Genomic DNA, 20,106 nt, shown 5'->3' on the forward strand with positions numbered 1-20,106 from the left:
GACCTGGAGCTGAGCTGCACCCTCCACAACTAAGACTGAAAGGACAACAACTTGACTTGGAAAAAAGACCTGGAAGTACAGACTGTTCCCCAATGAAGTCCTGTTCCCCTTCCCCAATTAAAAAAAAAAAGTTCATCTGTAGAAATAATGATTTTGAGAAACCTGGAGTTTGGATTTCAGAAGACTGGTATACAGGTGGACATTTAGAAACTGTAACCATGGAGTGTATTTTATGGGAGTAGATGATAATCATGTGGAGAATGAATATAAAGAGAAGAGGCGATGAGAGCAAGCTCTGAGAAACTCCAGCAATCTGAGGAGTTGACTAGAAGAAGAGGAAATGGTGATAAAGGAAACGGAAAGGGAGCAACGCAATATGCGACACACAAATCAACAGTCTGTCATGGAAGTCAGACAAGAGTGTACCTCAGAGAGAGTTGTCAACTTACAATAGAGTAACATGAGAATTGAGAAGTGTCCATTGGATTTGGCAGCATGGAGGTGCTTGGCCCTGTCAAAAGCAGTTTCAGTGTATTGGTGGGAATGGAAGCCAGACTGGAATGGTTAAGAATCAATGGGAGGCGGGGAAGGTAGAGATAAATGTATAAACAATTGTCTTATATTACTTGTTCCATATTTGGCTAATATGGCTGCTTCCTTGCTAGATGGAGTTCTTTTCGGGCAGAGGTGATGTCTTAGTTCACTTTTCTGACTCCCTTAAGTCTCTTACAGTGCCTGGATACATAATTGGCCCACGATAAAATATTAAATGAATAAAACACGTCGTAGTTTCCATAACATAACATTTATTTTACTTTATAGTATTAATCTCACTCTTTCAAATCTACTTATTTTAAACATTTCTGCTTTTGATCCTTAAGGGCCTCTTAAAGCATACTTTTTGGCTGTCATTAAGGAAAAAATTTCATGTCCTGTAGATTGTGTTTTGGAAGATGCTTTTTTTCTTCATTTAGACCATGAAATGGGGGCTTCACTGTTAAAAAAGTTATATACTTGCTATATTCAATTTATTCTATATTTGTAGCGAATTTTTTCTTAGCCATCATCATTTCTGAAGTCTGAAAGGTAGGCACTGAAGGTGTTTGTATATTCATTCATACCTACAAATATTCTCTGCCCATCTTAGAATTTTGTCAGTCTCTTCTCTTTTTCTTGTACAGCTTTCGTGGAAACACTGAGCATCTTTATCAACTCAAGCATTCCTTTTTCACAATCACTAGTTTCTCCAAGCTGTTTCTTAAGTCTTGAGCTTATGCTAGTTGTTCCTCCATTGTGTGCGTATATTCTTTTACGTCCTTCCCACTTCACTCTTCTCCTTTTAGTGTTCCTTTGCCTTGAACATTTCTGTGCTCTCCTGCTAGAAACCTTTCACTGGGTCTTAAGGGAGACACATTCAGTAGATTATTTGGGTTAATATACACTCTTTATTCTAAGCCAGGGCCTCTGTACTGATCCTTTCTCTGCTTTCCTTCTCCAGTGAGCAGAGCAAAGTTCCCTCCACTGAGGGATTTCCTCAAATCTTAGCACTCACTTTTGATCTTTTCATCTTTAAATCCTAGAGCAGATCCAGGACTTAAGTAGCTAAGCTACCTTGATTCCTTTCTTCTGGTCCTAGCACTGCTTATATTCCCAGGACCACAGGGACTTTGTAAGGAGAAGGCGTTATTGGTGCTATATTGAAAGAGTACAGAGAAGAGAGAATCACTGCTTCCCTGTCTCATAATTTTATAATTCTGTGGACGAAAAAAGGGATCTGTGAAAAGGAACCTCATAGGGTGATCTGATCATAAATCCCTAATTGGTCAGGTCACCCCAGGCATATAACTTCTTCATTAAAAGGCTCATCTTTGAGTTAAGTAAGCCCTGTCCATTGTTTCTGTGCATCTAGGTGAACACCCCTTTGAAATACATCTTTTCAGACCCCTCAGAAGTGAAACCACCTATGTTAACACCCATTGGAAGTGCTTCTTTTCAGACCCTTCCTTCTAAAGACCATCCTCAAGAGTGCATATGATCTTGTTAACTATCCTATAATCCAATCCTGCCTTGCTTTCTCTCACCTTCATGTAATCTTCCTTATGTTCTATCCTTAATTCCAAATGAATAAAAGAAGCCACTTGTCATTTCTTGGAAGCATTTCTTTGTTGTGATCTTGCTTCCAGGTATGTCCTCTGTTTGGCTCAAATAAAAATTTTTTTTTAAAGATTTTATTGGAGAAGGGGAATGGGACTTTATTGGGGAACAGTGTGTACTTCCAGGACTTTTCCAAGTCAAGTTGTTGTCCTTTCAATCTTAGTTGTGGAGGGCACAGCTCAGCTCCAGGTCCAGTTGCTGTTGTTAGTTGCAGGGGGCTTAGCCCACCATCCCTTGCGGAAGTCGAACCAGCAATCTTGGGGTTGAGAGGATGCACTCCAACCAACTGAGCCATCTGGCACTGGCCCATGTGGGAATCGAACCGGCAGCCTTCGGCGTTAGAAGTATGGAGCTCCAACCGCCTGAGCCACTGGGCCGGCCCTGGTTCAAATAAATTTTTAAAAATTCTCTACAGGTTTGTATGTTCTTACATCAATAGTTCTGTTAGTCTGCCTACTTAGATTCAGAGAAGCTGCACCAATCTTCAAATTGTAGTGATGAGCTGAATCCATGAAAATAAGAACTGAAGAGAGTCAAAGAGCTCAGTTACAGGTTGGGAAGTTGTGTTTAAGATGGGTCTATGCTAACAATTCAGGACTGAATTGAGGATATTAGGTCCTTTGCTGGTTTGATTTGTTTTTGGATGTTGACTGTTGTACCCCTTAATGGTCCGGGTGCCAATTTAGTTGTTGGTTTGATCTCTAAACTGCAGAAAACTGTCCTTCAATTCTGGTTAGTATCAAACTGAATCTGGGCCATCAACAACACACTGTCTGGTGCAGCCATTCATTTACTAGGCTGTGAGGCCCTAGAGGTCAGAGAGAGTATCTTATCTCTGTGTGTGTTCTGTGGTACAGTGCTTGACCGTACAGGCACTCAGTAAGTACTGAAGAGATGAATATAAAATGTAAAAATACCCACATGCCAGAGGCTGCCAATGCTGATCTGCTCTGGCTCCTGAAACGAATCCCTAATCCTTTACATATTTGATTTTACCATATCTTTTTTTTTTTTTTTTTTTACTATTTCTGCCTCTATTACATTAATGCAAGCCTCTTGTTGGGACCGTTGCAATAGTTTTCCACCATATTTTCTTTCTTCTATCTGTGTTTCCCTGAACTACCTTGTCCAGTAGCCAGAGCTGTCTTCTAAAAATGTAAATTAGACCATGTCACCTGTCTGCCCTGATCTTCCAGTGACTTCCCAGTGTGTCTTTCTCTCTTTTAAAATGTATTCTGTTCCTGTGTTAGGAGAGCTAACATTATGATACTGAAGGATTCTTTTATAAAGTATTTCTACTCTTCTACTCCCCACCCTCCAAACACACACACACACACACACACACACACACACACACACACAGCGAGAGCGAGAGAGCGAGAGAGAGAGAGAGAATATGAATATGAATATACCTAGAAAAACATCATTAGGCAGTAGAAAAGCTTCCAAAGACAGGGACAAATATTTTTTAAGAACCCAGATCCAATTAAAACATTCGTGTGAAGGTCCTTATACCTTTTCTTTTTTTTTTCTTTCTTTTTTTTTATTAGTTTCAGGTGTACAAAACAATGTACTAGACACAAAGTGATACCCCTCACAAAGTGATAACTCCCCTCCCCCAACCTCCTACCCCTCTGACATCGTATGTAGCTGTTACAATTCCATTGACTCTGTTCCCTGTGCTGTGCTCCACATCCCGTGACTATATATGTATTAAATTATAGTTGCTGTTCAGTATTATTCAGCTTCAGGTGTACCACGCAGTGCTCAGGCGTCTACACAGTCCATGAAGTGGTCTCCCTAATGAGACAAGTGCCTATGACCCATCAGTTCCTCTCTTAGGTATCTATCCAGAGAAATCCAAAACGCTAATTCGAAAAAATACATGCACTCCTACGTTTATTGTAGCGCTATTCACAATAGCCAAGACATGGAAACAACCGAAATGCCCATTGGTAGACGACTGGATTAAGAAACTGGTACATTTATACAATGGAGTATTACTCGGCCATAAAGAAGAATGAAATCTTACCATTTGCAATGATATGGGTGGACCTAGAGAACATTATGCTAAGTGAAATGGGTTAGACGGAGAAAGCCAAATGATCTCACTTATGTGTGCAATCTAAAGAACAGAATAAATGTGCAAGCTAAACAGAAATAGTCTCAGAGATACAGAGAAGAAATTGAGGGTTGCTAGATGCGAGTGCGTGTGATGAGAGAGAAGGTGAGGGGATTAGAAAGCACAAATTGGTAGCCACAATATTGCCACGGGGATACCAAAGACAGTTTGGAGAATATAATCTATACCTTTTCAACTCTCTAATCCTGTCCCTCAGTAAGGCCCTCTTGTGTGCACGAAGAAATGAAAAGATTACTAAATTCCTTAAGCCTCTTCCACTCAAAATGGAGGAAGCTAACAAGGATACCTCATGGAAATATATCCACATTATCCAGACCAGGAAAATGGCAACCTACCTTAGTGATTAAGAGTGTAAATAGGTTTTGGAGTCAGACTGCCTGAGTTGGAGTCAGACTGCCTGAGTTGGAAATAATACTACTGCTCGTCTCATGAAGTTTCTGTAGGGATTAAGTGATCATTTAAGGGATTAAGTGGCAGTGTGTTTTCAAAAAGGTTATTTCGTAGTTCTCGTTATCATCACTGTAATCCTATCCCATTCCAAGGAATATCTTGTATTTACTTTCATTGTAGCGTTTATGTTGTAACTTTGTATTTCTACAGTTATTTTCTTACAGACTTTAAAAGACCTGTGTTTTAATTTGTATTTCACTAGTGCCTAGTATACTTGACACACAGTATACATTTGGGCTAATCTGAATAAAGACTGATGTTTGAGATCCTTTAAATTAGTGGCCCTTTGTACCGAGAACACAGATTTACAGTCTGGATAAAACCTAAACCAGCTTTAATGCTGCCTCCTAAGATCCAGGAGGGGAAGAAAGGGCAGAAGATGATTACTTTGTCAAACATGAAAATTGAAGATTATATATTTTTTTGTATATACTGACATCAAAAAGGATTAGTAAAATTCTTCTGATAGCCTTTGAGTCCTCTAGGAACCGGAGTCCTTCAACCACCAGTTACATTGTCTCAGGCTGTTTCAGAAAAATGGCCATTGGTCCTTTGGGTTTGTGGGGCCAAGCAAATACGGTCTTGACTCTTTAATATGTCCAGGCATTCTGGGACTAGGCACAGATAATCCATTGATCCTTGAAAACTATAAAAGTAAAAAGACAGTCACATGTTTATATTTTAGAGGTAGCATTGGCATCTAAACTCAAAACTGCTTTATTATAATTAGATTGCATCAACCAACTTTATAGGTAAGGCCTATAGATTTCTAATTATGTTTATCTGGTTACCAAAGAAAATTCTGTTGCAAAGAGGTATTTATGATATTTATTTCAGGGAGTTTTAAGGGTTCCAAAAAAGCAATTGTCTCAGAGGCTGTTTATCAAGATTATACACAAGGAATTTTAGAGAAATAATCTGATGAATAGAACAATGAATCCTGTCCTTAAAGAGCTTTTGCCCATTATAGGAGTTAAGACTTTGATGTAAATAACTTCTAGGGGGTGAAAGAAAGCAAGAGGTACATGAGGTGCATATTAACTGCTGTGGGAATTTGGAGCAGGAAGACAGTATTTTTTTGACAGCATTTGTTTGGCAAAAAAATAAGGGAAAGTTTAGTAGGAGAGATAATATTCATGTTTGGTGTTGAAGAATGAGGAATATTTTGAAACTGTGGAAATAAAGTACCTTGTGAATGTCCTTATTATGGACAGGAGTTACATTTATTAATGTTTTCTTTTTTGTATAATCTACCTTTTTGTCATTTTTTATAACAATTATAATAGCTAACATTTATTAACTGCCTACTCTATGCCAGAATCTGTTCTAAGTTCTTTACATTTATTAACTCAGCTCTCACATTCTTGTTATCTGTATTTTGCAGGAAATGAGACAGACAAATAATTAGCTTGACCAAGATCACACTAATAATAAATGGAAGTAGGTTGGATTTCAACCTCTGTAGTTAGATTCTAGGACCAACTACAACTGGCCATTAAGCGAAATGTTTTCTATATATAACCTTCCCCCCCCCCCCACTTTATTCTTTTCTGCTGATGTTGCTTTTTTCCTTTTACATTTTAATCAAAGTTTTATGTGCATATAATTTAAAGAGTCAGTAAGCATTATAAATTTTGCTAGAAAAAACAATAGTCCCCCCTCCTTCCCATTAGAAGTTTCTTTAAGGGGAGCTTGTGTAGTGCTTGCTAGGGCAAGCAGGATATTAGAGGAGAAGCTGTGTATTTGCTATGCTCTCCTCATCTCTTTCATGCTTACTTGCTTTGTACTGTACCTTATCTAGGGGTATAGAGTGGCCAGCATTCAATGCATCTCCATTCTATGAAGAGATGCCAGCCATGAGTTGTAGTGGCTGCTCAGCTCTTCCAGTCTTTGGCTTCCTTGTCAAAAAGAATGTCATGACCTTTCCCTTCTCAGCTTTGTCTCCCTTCTAGTTCTCACTAACTAGATGTAGGCTACCATTCTCTCACCTGGAATTCTGCAACAGCTTTCGTATAAATGGAATTATACAATATAATTGTCCTTTGTGGTTGGCTTCTTTCACTTAGCATAATGTTTTTTGAGGTTTATCTAAGTTGTAGGTTTTATCGGTATTTTGTCCCTTTTTATGGCTGAATAATATTCTGTTGTTATATGTGTATATGTGTGTATATACCACATTTTGTTTATCAGTTGATCTGTTAATGGACATTTGGGTTGTTTCCACTTTTCGGTTATGAATAATTCTGCCATGAACATTCATGTGCAAGCTTTTGTGTAGACATAGTTTTAAAAATTGAGGCAAAATTCATATAACACAAGTAGCCGTTTTAATGTAAGCAGTTCAGTGCTATTTAGTATATTTACAATGTTGTGCAATCACCACCTCTTTCTAGTTTTAAAAATTTTTTATCATCTGAGAAAAACACCCATGCTCCTGAAGTAATATCTCTCCCTCCATTCCCTGGTAACTACTGATCTGCTTTCTGTCTCTAGATTTTCTAATTCTGGATATAGCATATAAAAGGAGTCATAGAATATGTGTCCCTTCATGACTGATTTCTTTCCCTCAGCATAATGTCTTGTCATATTGGTTCAGATTTTTAAAAATAATGTATTATGGATAAAGTTGAAGCCCCCTTTACAGTCTCAATCCCTTCTCTCCCCACATATCACACTCTCAGAGTTGTGTGCAATATTTCCTTTCATGATTTTTATTATAAAATATGTATGTCGATCTTTCCTCCCTCCCTCCCTCCCTCCTTGCCTCCTTCCCTCCCTCCCTTCTTTCTTTCCTTTTTTCCATCTTTCCTTCCTTCCATCCTTCCAACCAACCAACCAACCAACCAACCAACCAACCAACCAACCAACCAACCAAGATATTCATTCCCTTATATTCTGAAAATTCTAAAGCTTTGCTTGTCACATTTAGATAATTTAACATTTAATCAATTTCCTAATTTTAAAAGATTTTAATTAAAAATTTAGCTAGCATACAATATTATATTAGTTTCAGGTGTACACCATACTTATTCAACATTCATATACCTAAAGAAGTGATCACCATGATAAGTCCAGCCACCATCCGACACTGTACCACGCTATCGCAATGTTATTGACTATATTCCCGATGCGTATATTACATTCCCATGACTTACTGGTTTTTGGACCTCTTATTCCTCTTTATTAGCTGGTATATGCTTCTTTCTGCACCTCTGGTATCTATAGAATAAATTCCCAAGTATGGGATTTCTGGGAGGGCTTTCTTTCTTTTTTTTCTTTAACTTTATTGAGGTATAATTTACATACTCTAATATTCATCTGTTTTAAGAGTATTCTTGGAATTTTGACCAATAAATGTAGTCATGTAAACATTTCCACAGTCAAGACAGAACAATTCTATCACCTCAAAAAATTTCCTATGTGCCTTTGTACTGCTATACTTTCTATTTTGGTTTTGCCTTTTCTAGCATGTCATATAAATGAAAGCATAGTCTGTGTCTAGCTTTTTTCACTTAGCAAAATTTACTTCTCAGATTCATCCTTGTTGCTTGTATCAGTCGTTCTTTCATTTGTATTGCTGAGTAGTATGCCATTGTATAGATGATCAGATATTTGGGTTCTTTCTAGTTTTTGGCTATTATTAATAAGGAAGTTATGAGCATTCATGTATAAGTATTTGTGTGGTCATAAGTTTTCATTTCTCGGGAGTAAATATTTAGATGGCTAATTGCTGGAAGAATGTATGTTTAACTTTTATAAGAAAATGCCAAGTTGTTTCCCAAAGTGGTTGTACCATTTTGTGTTCTCACCAGCAATGTGAGATTTCTAGTTGCTCCCGCATCCTCCCTACCACTTGTTATTGTCAGGTTTAAAAATTTTAAATGATCTAGTGGGTGTATAGTGGTATCACATGGTTTTAATGAACATTTCCCTGATGACTAGAGGTAGAGAATCTTATTTGTCACCTCTATGTCTTTTTTTGAAGTGTCGTTCAAATCTTTTGTACAGTTTTAAAATGTAGGTTGCTTCCTTAATATTGAGTTTTGAGATTTCTTCTTAGAGTCATTTATCAGTCCTATTAGATTTGTTTTGCTAGTATTTCCTCCCAGTTTATGGCTTACCTTTTTAACAGTCTTTTGAGGAACATGTTTTAAATTCTGGCAAAGTTTAGTTTATCCATTTTTTTTCCTTTCAAACTTCATGCTTTTTGTATCTAATTTAAGAAGTCTTTGCCTAACCCAAGGTCACTAAGATTTTCTCCTATGTTTTTTTCCGAGATGTTTTATAATTTTAGCTCTTACATTTAGTCCTATTCATGATTCATTTCAAGTTAAGTTTTGCATATGGTATAAGGATAATATATATTATACTTATATAATTATATACTGTACATATTATATTTATATTTATATTTTATTCCTTAGTCTAAGTCTGTGTTTATGCCAGTGCCACACTGTTTTGATTACTGTAACTTTATAGTAAATCTTGAATGAAATGCAATTAATGAAAAATTCGGGAGAGGAATTGACATCGAACTACAAAGGGCAGTCCTGTGGGAAGCGTATTTATTTTGTTGTGTATGGTACACACGTTTCCCCCCAAATTTGTAAGGAAAAATAATGCAAAATAATACCCTGGAATACAATAATCAGTTTTGTTGAATTTACCATGAACTTGCAACAACGAAGAGTTCTTGGTCTTCTATGATGTATTAATATTGTAAATTTGTTACCAGTACATAAAATTTCTTGTACCTTGTACCTGTTCTTGTGTTTTATAATTATTTGGTACATAAAATTTCTTGTACCATAATATGTGAAAAAATACATGCTAAAATTCCTTTATAATTCAAAAAACAAGTAACTAAATGTAAACAAATAAAAATTTGAATTAAAAAATTAAAACAAGAGTTTTTCCCTTGAAAGTTTAGCTGAAAATGTGGGTGTGTATTATACATGGGAACGTGTTATACAGGGCAAAATATGGTACTTTGATTCAGTAAAAAGAAATAGATTTCAGCACTAAGTGCTGCCTGAAAAACAGGAGGGCCTTGTGAGAGGTCCAGAATCACCCATCTCTTGGAAGTATTAAGGAGGAGTTGTATAGACACCAAAGTGAAGCTTTCAGTTGTAATGCAGGACATGGAGAATGGCAGATCTATCTGTATCCTCAAGTATCTTCAGGCATTGTGTTTTTTGATTTCCTTTTGTCTTTTTTCCCCCCCTGTGGCACTTAGCCCTAATCTTCATTGATAGAAATATTTGTTAGATATTTGGTGCTTTCTGGAATTTAACAACTTTTTTTTCAGGTCAAATTATCAGGTCTTTGACCTTTCCTAGGAGTTAGCATACTTCAGTCCCAGTGTGGGATTTTTTTTTCCCCTGTGCAGTTCTCCACTGACATTTTGGAAACAGAACTCTTGCATAGCACGTCCTGTATATATCTGCTTATTCCCAGAAAGAAGTTAACTTCTCACTCTTCTTTAAAACCAGTTGTCTAGATCTCGCCTGTTATGCTCTTCTTTTGGCATGAATGGAATAGAAGGAATTTCTATGATAGGTTTTAAATAAGGAACATATTTAACTTAAACCGTAAAAAGATATGTGACATGAAACTGGTTGCTTGCCATAGAAGTACCTTAGTTCCCTCTATCTCCTTATTAGGAGGCTGTTAGAGATTTCTGCGTTGAGTATGAGATTAGATTGGGTGACTTTTAACTTTGTCTTCAAGCTTCGATCAGAAGTCCCAGTTTCTTTTCTCCTCTAAAGACTTAGACTTAAAAATCTAGTCCTGACTCTAACTGTAGCCTAATAGGTGCTCAATAAATGTTGGCTGAATACATTAATTTGCAAAAATTCTTCATGGTGTCCCTTTTTTTCTCTTGCAGTTAAAAGAGCCAAATTCCAGGGTTCACCAGGTAAGACCTGCCTATAATTATGTCCTCCCATATTTGCTGTGATTTAAAAGCAATCTTTTAAAAAACCAATTTCATTGAATTTGTTGATTAAATTAATTAACTCATTAAATTACTTCTTTAAATTATTAGCTAAAAATCAGATGGGGAGATGTTGGTCAAGGGCATGCAATGTTTCAGATATGCAAGATGAATAATTTCTGGAGCTCTAATGTACACCAATGTCTAAAGTTAACAAGAAGTGTATACTTGAAATTTGCTAAGAGGGTAGATCTTATATGTTCTCAACACACACACACACACACACACACACACACACACTCATTTATGCAAAGAAAATAGTAACTGTGAGATGGTGATATGTTAATTAGCTTGGTATTATTTATATATATATATATATATATATATATATATATATGTATATATATATCAGAGTATCAGGTTGTATACCTGAAAATATACAATTTTTGATTGTCAGTTATACCTCAGTAAAGCTGAGAAAAAAAATCAATGCTATTGAGAAGCATTCAAGAAATCTATATCTGTATATCAAGTGAAAAGTTAAAGTTCACTTACTTTTTGACCATCTCAGTTCTATTTCTTAGAAGTGACTAGAGGTTTTTATATACTTTTTCAGATTTTTTTTCTGTGTATATGCATGTGTACACTAATGGATTAGCTACACATAATCTTTATGCAACCTGCTTTTTTTCTGATAACGCGTCATGAAAGTCTTTTCTTGTGCATATATATACATATACATATATCTGGTTCTTCCTTTTTGAAGTGTACAGAATTTTGTAGATTTGTACCTTAGGTCCTTAATTGATAAATATTTAGATTGTTTCCATTTTCTTGCTATCCTTATCAGTAATTGTTCTTGTGCATTTATCATTGCCTGCTTTTGCAAATGTATATGTACACTAGAGTCCAGAAGTAGAATTACTAGGCCAAAGGTACGTATTTTAAATTAGGTAGTTGCTGGCAAGTTGTTCTGAAAGTTTTTACTAGATTATGCTCAGACCAGAAATACATGAGTGTCTATTTTCCCCAATCCTTATCAACATTAGATAATATGAAATATTTTAATCTTTGTCAATCTGAAGGTAGAAAATGGTTATCTCCTTATTTCAATACACATTTCTTTAATTGTGAATGTTACGTTACTCTGGTTACTGCTGGGGAAAAGGGAGAGTCCTGGGGATTACTGGAAAAAAACCCGAACATGCTTGGGAACCCAGGAAAATCTGTGAAACTGAACCTTGGGTGCAACAGTAACTAGCAGTTTCTGAGCCTACTACTCTCTCTCCTGGCTCTGGGTTAGGATTTCCCTTTTTTTCTGAGAATCTGTTCTGCTCCCTTTTCTCTTCCAGCTGGCTTTCTATGCTTGCTTATAGCCCATAATGGCACATCCATTGGAATTTGTATGCCTCTCCTTGGAGCTTCGTCACCAACCACCAATTTTCACTATTTCTTTGTTTTCCCTATTTAAAATCTTTTGAGAGAGAATCATATTGGTCTCAGCTTTTGGCCAGCCCATGGATCGGCTGCTCATGGGTGGCGTCTGCCCCTGGTCTAATCACCTATGGTTGGATATGGGAAGTGGAGTACAAAATCATACGATAGAAAACATAGTTCAGTGGTCTCCTGCATCGGTGCACTGGATATAGATGGGGATTATATATAAATTACATATTTTTTTTAATGATACTTAAGAGAAAGATTTGTCTTCTGCTAGAAGTTCATGACATGGCAAATCTAACTTTAGATAATTATTTTAAGCAGTCTTTGCCAGTTTGATGAGTCAAAAATTATTATCTTCCTTTTTTCATTTTATAAAACTAGGATTAATTTCTTATATAGAAAAGTGAGCTCTCAGTTTAGTGCCCCTAATCACGGCTGATGTGAAGGTAGTAGGACGAGTGCAGAAAGTCATGTATTAAGTAAGCAGTAGTCAGACTTCTGAGTCCCAGGCCACCTACCTTTGTTTGGCACGCAACTTATACTCTCAGGTTAGAGAATATCCTTTTACCAACTCTGTGATGACATTTCTGATAACCAAGTAGATCCAGCTTTAAATCCACTTCCTTTATGCGAGTTTATCCTGAATTCTTATCCCTTTCAACAGCTAGAGGGTAACTCTTCCACAATCCTTTATCATTTTTTCTCTTTTGGTGGGTGTTTAATTCTTTCCCACATTTAAAGTTACACGTCTTTACTACCAGATCAATTATATTAGTTTTTTCAAACCACCGGTGGGCTATCAAATCTATTTAGTTGGTTATGATTAAGATTTTAATAGATTAAATAAATTAGAATAGTAAATATCAATGTATCACATCTTGAATTTCATGAAGCTTTTGTTTTAGTTTATATGTATGTATATTTGTGTCTCCTGGGTAAATGATGCTTTTGAAAGTAGTGTATGTTTTATAATTTTTTTGCAACTCTACTATGCTTAGAATGATGCTATACTGTACAATATATATTTTCATTTTTTCTTTATACATGTCTTTTTTTTTTTAACAGGACTTTTTGGGGGAACAGTGTGTACTTCCAGGACTTTTTTCCAAGTCAAGTTGTTGTTCTTTCAATCTTAGTTGTGGAGGGTGCCATTCAGCTTCTAGTTGTTGTCCTTTCAGTCTTAGTTGTGGAGGGCGCAGCTCAGCTCCAGGTCCAGTTGCTGTTGCTAGTTGCAGGGGGCACAGCCCACCATCCCTTGTGGGAGTCAAACTGGCAACCTTGTGGTTGAGAGGACACACTCCAACCAACTGAGCCATCCAGGAGCTCAGTGGCAGCTCAGCTCAAGGTGCCAGCTCAGCTCAAGGTGCCAGCTCAGCTCAAGGTGCCAGCTCAGCTCAAGGTGCCGTGTTCAATCTTAGTTGCAGGGGGCGCTGCCCACCATCCCTTGCAGGACTCGAGGAATCGAACTGGCAGCCTTGTAGTTGAGAGCCCACTGGCCCATGTGGGAATCGAACCGGCAGCCTTTGGAGTTAGGAGAATGGAGCTCTAACTGCCTGAGCCACCGGGCCAGCCCTATACATGTCTTGTTTTAATTCGGATATTATTTAATTCCAAGGGCTTTGTGAGATTGGTTAACAATCTGAGCACTAGTTATTACATCTTCACTTTGCATTGTTTTAAAGATAAATTTAACACATACGTGACCCTGAAAGTACAGAATGTGAAGAGCACAACTGTAGCAGTTCGTGGTGATCAACCTTCCTGGGAACAAGATTTTATGTTGTAAGTACTTTGCAGTAGCAGCATGACTGCAATATTTGATAATCTTTCCAGGGTACTCACATTGGATTAAATAATTAGAGGCTGAAGATTTTGTGTATGTCTAAGATTTATAAATATATTAAATATTTTAAAACATTTTAATATATTAACATTAAATATTCTTTTTGTGAGCTTCAGAGTTACAGGAACAAGTGACGTGTGTGGTAGGTGAAGTATATCCGCAGTTTTGTTTTCTTGTGGATTTGTAATGTATTCTTAGAGATGAATTATGAATGTGAGTAAACTCCCAATTAATTTATGTTTGTGTAAATATGACCTAGGTGGTTTTTCTCAGTGGTCAGAATTAGGAGATAGTGCCACATACTAAGCATGTAATTAAATATAACTTAATCTTTCTTTGATTCTCAGAGGGCTCCTTGAAGGAATGTAGTTATGCGTATGAGAGACGTTGTGTCTGTGTGTACCCGAGTCATCTGCTTTAGAGGATGAATGTTTCTGTGCTTATAATTCTTTTGCTTTATGGAGTAAAATGCCCTACATTCATCTAATTAATAAAAATGAGTGAACATTAGTAGAATTTCTTACATATGACACAAAATTTAGTATATTAGAAGTGCTGGCTTTTAAAAATTTGGTATTTCTTTTTTTTTCCCCCCTTGAGTTTCAGGAATCTTTCCCCTTGTTCTAGAAAGGGGGAGAGGTGTAGAATATAATTTTGAAGGGCTGGGTGAATTACTTACTTTCTGTGAGTTCCAGTTTTCATATCTGTAAAGTTCTACCTTTCCTATAAGCTTATGCTTGTTTTATGGGAAGGTGGACATGAGGGGATCAAACAAGAAAATGTATTAAAAATTGCTGTGAAATTTGCAATTGAAGTGAAATTGCTTTGTGAGTTTTATAGTGTGTCTCGAGACATAGGGATGATTATTATTTTTATGTGGAAACATTCTAATCTTCTGGGCTTTTAATATATTGCTTCTTATAGTCCCATTTAAGAAACTTCATTATATTAGTTAAAGAGTAAGATTGTGAGGGCTGGGGCTAAGACAATAGCAAAAGGAATGGAGAGAGAAGGATAGATAGACAATGTTAAGCAGGTAAAACCAAGATTTGTCTTGGATGATTGCGTGAGTGGTGTGCCACTCAGTAGGATAAGAGATAATGTAGGATCAGTTATGCACAAGCTTATATTTGAGGTTCTTACAAGACAGGTAAGTATAGAAGAGTTGAGGTACAGAAGACAGAAGCCAGAACCTGGCACTCAGGGAAGAAATCTGGGTTGGGCAAATATTCTGGTCAGTTGAAGCCATGGGCATAGATGAGAAAGCTTAGGGAAGAGGTTGTGCAGGGTAAGAATAGGGTCTGGAGTAGAGCCTGTTGAGCACCAGCATTCAAAGAGGGGATAAAAGGAACTAGGAAGGAATGAACAGAGAGAGGTAGACGAAGAGACAGTAGAGACGTGAGATGATAGTGTCTTGGGCTTCAAGAAGAAAGAGTCCAGTGGTGTCCAGTTTCTTTTTCTTACTGGTTGCCTTTATCAAGATGACCTCTCTCACAGTGATGTGAGAATGAGACCGCTTGTTCCTTTCTTTACACACATAGTGTGCAGTGTCGGTTTATTCAAGTCTCTTCCCGTACCACTATGGTAACCATACAACAGTTCTGGCAATCCTACTTTCTTCCAACTTCCAATTGGCTGTAGTAATCATTTACATCTATAACTGTTCCCAGCATGTGAAACAGTGATCTTCTGCGGCCTCTCATTAGCCTAGCTAGCTTTATTCTTGTGTGCTTATTTTCCAACTTTCCATAGCACTTCCCCTTTCAACCTTGCTATGATATGTGTGAATTTTCCTGTCTCCCACTTTGAGATGCTGTGTGAATTTTACCCTCTTCCCTTTTACATGTGGGTTTTATTAGCAACTTTCTCCACCTTTCTGCTCCTATTCCTTATCCTCCTACACTGTCTTTTTGTCACTGGTAACTCCATTGCTGGTCTCAGTCTCCCTTTTCTCCGTTTTTTCTTCTCCCTGATGGTATTACCATGTTTCCCCAAAAATAAGACCTAGCCAGACAATCAGCTCTAATGCGTCTTTTGGAGCAAAAATTAATGTAAGACCCGGTCTTATTTTACTATAAGACTGGGTATAATATAATGTAATGTAATATAATGTAATATAATATAATATAATATAATATAATATAATATAATATAATATAATATAATTAATATATAATAGAACATAATATAATACTGGGTCTTATATTAATTTTTGCTCCAAAAGACGCATTAGAGCTGAATGTCTGGCTAGGTCTTATTTTCGGGGAAACGCGGTATGTGGCAGTGTCTAACATTTATTTGGTATTTCTCATTATTTATCTTTAATGTTTCTGCATCTTATTTCCAGAACTTGATTGTTCAATTTCTTACGGGTAAGAAGGGTATCTTCAATTATTACTGTGAATTTGCCTAGCTCGGAATCTTGTACACACATACACACATATACTGTTGATTGAGTCAATTAATAGAGAGAAGAAACTTCCCCAGAGCTCTGGGAATGAGGCATAGACAGAGCTCTCAGACTGCTCTTAGTTGGGTCTGCTGAGACATAGATGAGACAAGAGGCTTGTAGAAGATATCCTCATTGTTTCGGCCTTATTCCCCAGAGTTCCCCCGAAGAACCGATTTTCTTCTTTATCTGTTCAAGTGAAGCTGTTAAAGACCTCTGGCTATTTATCTATTGACTTGAGATGCTATTTAGGAATTGCCTTGGGACTATTTATGTATCTCTAAGCAATTTTTCCCCCTATTCAAAAGATATGGGTTGTTACATATATTTTCCAAGGCTAATCGATTAATTAGGCTGCGTGAAACTGTGTGATAAAAAGCTCAGTTTCCCCACTGTGAACATCCTAGCTTAGTGGCTGGGTTTAGTTACCTACTTTGTGGATTTGAACAGCTCTCGAGATAGCTTGGAAGCTTTTAGAGACAGGAATTGGGTCCTTTATTGTGTGTCTTTCCCTGGGTACCAAACCATATGTATTGTGTCTGCTCAGGAAACAATTAAATGAAGAAATGAGCTCATTATTACATTCTCTGTTCTATTGTATTTATGTAAAAAGAGCAAATTTTCTTTGCTTCACTCATTTTCAACAAACTTGATATGAATTCTATGGTTATAATACTACATCCCCAAATTGTGAATCTGAGAACATTTATCTTAATGGTACAACTGGGAAGCCAAGCTTTCTCTAAGGTGCAAACTTGAAACTTCTACATGTGCTGAATAGCTGTTGTTTTCCTGAGAATACCTTTCTGCTGGAGTTGGCCTTTTCTTATCTTTCTTGCATTTGCTCTAAAATAACCTTGTTTTTAATAAGAGCTTTCTGGAGAATGCTTTTAGCATTAACATAAGTGTTGGCTTGTTGCACCTTAAAACAATAATTATGTTTGAGTTAGCCCTTCCAAGCTGATATACCACCATGTGTAACACTGCTTTTGCTCAGTGGTTATCTGGCTCTTTCTGGAATGATTTATTTTCAAATAATTTTGTTCCTTGTTATTATTACAGGAAAATTATTGTCTTTATCATTATCCTGCGATAATCATTTTGTTTATAAGTGACAGTGCCTGCTTTAACTGATAATGACGAGTGGGTTCTCCAGGGGCTGTGTGGTGTGATCTGACACCCTAGTGTCCCTCACCTGCCTCTCACCACATGCTCCCATCAAACTTAGATGTTGTCAGACGGCTTTTTATTTCTGCTTGGACTCTCATTCATAAATCTTGTCAAGAATTTATGACAAGATTGCCTTTTCGTAAAAGTTTCCTGTATATATCCATAGGTATCAGCTGTAGGCAGAGCTGGTATTAACAATGAAACAAATAAAACTGTTGCCTACGGGAGACTGTAAGCAGACAGCCATGGCAGTAATGCCCTCCCTCATTGCTTGGCTTTACTTTTTTTGTGAAACTGCATTAATCTCATCATGATTGTAGCTCCAAAGGAGAGGGGGCAGACTGACAAAGACATTTTTCTATGGATACTCTACATAGGTTTCTAGGAACCTAAACAGTGGGTGCAGTATCCTGAGGCATTTTGATTTTCCCTGATGACAGGATCCCGATGAGAAAATATTCAAGGTTTAGCAAGATAGGAAATATATCTCTTTCCTTCATATTATCTGGCTTTCTTTAAAGGGCTTTCTTCTTTCCTTTAGTGAGATTAGTCGCCTGGACCTGGGTCTAAGTGTGGAGGTATGGAACAAAGGCCTGATCTGGGACACCATGGTGGGGACCGTGTGGATTGCACTGAAGACTATTCGACAGTCAGATGAGGTCAGTTATTGCATTGCCCACTTGGAGGTATGGTTCTAGCCCTTCCATTTACCCGTTCTAGCTCCATTCAAGTAATATTCATCCATGCATCTCAGATTGCTCTGCCCCCTTTCTAATTAGAGGGCATGCAACGCACCTATTCCTCACTTCACCCAGATAGTCAGGGGATTGTGTTTAGGTCTGGTCTTCCTTCTGCTCTACGACTGAACTCAGAGGTGCTAGAGTACCTCTTTAGACTTATCAGGTAGACAGCCCCTTGTGAGTGTGTGTGTGGGGGGTGGTATCAATCTGGAGTACCTGTGGTTTCTACCTTCCCCCCTGAGACACTTGCCTGGGAGGAGTCCCATTAAACTTCCTCAGCTGCCTGGCTAGGTCCTATTCTTTTTTTGTTTTTGTTTGGGTCACCAATCCCCAGGGAACTGGTTTCAGTCTTTCCTCTACATGTAGCCCTAACAGAGTTTAAGGAGCTACCAGACTCGGCAATTGGTATTCACACTATCTCTATACATTATCTTTAAGACTGAACTCCCATTCTACTTTCCCAGATTCGAACATAACTCAGCAGTTTCCCCATAGACACTCACTTTGAACCTGGACAGAATTTATTATATTCCTGTTTGGCTTTTACGTGGACTATGAGTTTTTTCTGGGAGTGGGGATGGTGAAGGCGTGCCTCTCCTTCCTAAATTTCTTTTAGTTCAGGCTAAGTTTCTACTCCCCCAGGCAGGTGGGCAGTTCATTTTTGTTGTGGCCCCTGTTCAGGCCTACTTAGTAGTTATGTAGTAGTTCTTTGCTGATTAGGAATAGTGACACATGAAGAGGCACAGTCATTAAGAATTGTGCAGATTAAATATTGATCCATAGAGATGCTTGGTTTTTCAGTCTGGTACTCTGGAAATTCTATACTCATGGGCTTGCAGAGAGCTTATGACAGGGAAAGCTGCTCTCCCACCCAAGAGGGATAACAGAAACCACATGCAGGAGAGGCAGGCTGGTGGTGACAGTGGTGCGTTTGCCTTGTCAGGATGCGAGTGGTCCTCACAAGTTCTCTAACAAGGAAATCGAAAGAAAAATGCCTTGTTCTTAAACCAAGAGGGGAGTCATGAAAAAGTTTAATCTTAGATCTCTCTTTCTAGGAAGGGCCTGGGGAGTGGTCCACTTTGGAGGCAGAGACATTAATGAAAGATGATGAGATCTGTGGAACTAAAAACCCAACTCCCCATAAAATTTTGCTTGATACAAGATTTGAGTTGCCTTTTGGTGAGTCTATTTGATTATATTTTAAAAACCATTTAATACTTTTTTACTGTATTGTTTGAAGTTGCTAGTCATTTTATTACTGTGTCTTTTGTCTTGTTAGCCATCTCCTTCGAGGGCATTCTGTCTTCTTCCACTCAGTTGCCTATAGTGCCTAGTCCAGGGGTGGTACAAAGTAGACTCTAGAATGGTGCTTGTTAAAGAATCCACACTAAAAGCACCTTCTTCAAGTCATTTACTTTCTATGACTATTTATTACAATTACTTAATAAAATACCTGCTTGTCATAGGACATCAATAATTTAGTCTATTGATATTTTAACGTTTATTGAAGTGAATATGTACCTTATGATCTATCAATTTCAACATTGAAGTAACACTAATAAATAGAATAGTAATTTTTAAAAAAATCACAAAAAGTACATGCTTCTGGTAAAAATTCAAATAATATACAAATGTATATGGATAAAAGTTGTTTCTCTTCCCACTTCCTTCAACCTCCTTTGCATTCCCTTTGCAGTGGTTAAAGAGGTAAACAACTGATAGTGTCTTTCTTGTGTCTTGGTTTAGACATAAGAAACTTTTTTTTGACAAAATTTGGAT

General features: G+C 37.3%; 1 protein-coding gene across 6 annotated transcripts in view; it reads left to right on the forward strand.

Moving 5' to 3' along the window:
- Positions 1-20,106, forward strand: part of UNC13B (unc-13 homolog B) — a 180,744-nt gene that overhangs the window by 23,418 nt on the left and 137,220 nt on the right. For 5 of the 6 annotated variants that reach the window (XM_081067497.1, XM_081067503.1, XM_081067504.1 and 2 more), the window contains exons 2-5: positions 10,635-10,664; positions 13,808-13,907; positions 18,129-18,246; positions 19,383-19,506. In XM_081067497.1, coding sequence (XP_080923623.1) covers positions 10,635-10,664; positions 13,808-13,907; positions 18,129-18,246; positions 19,383-19,506 — 372 coding nt within the window. The remainder of the gene's footprint in view (positions 1-10,634; positions 10,665-13,807; positions 13,908-18,128; positions 18,247-19,382; positions 19,507-20,106) is intronic. The other variant, XM_081067498.1, reaches the window with a different exon arrangement.

Source organism: Rhinolophus hipposideros, assembly GCF_964194185.1.
Source record: "Rhinolophus hipposideros genome assembly, chromosome: 11".
In the NCBI taxonomy this organism is placed as follows: domain Eukaryota; kingdom Metazoa; phylum Chordata; class Mammalia; order Chiroptera; family Rhinolophidae; genus Rhinolophus; species Rhinolophus hipposideros.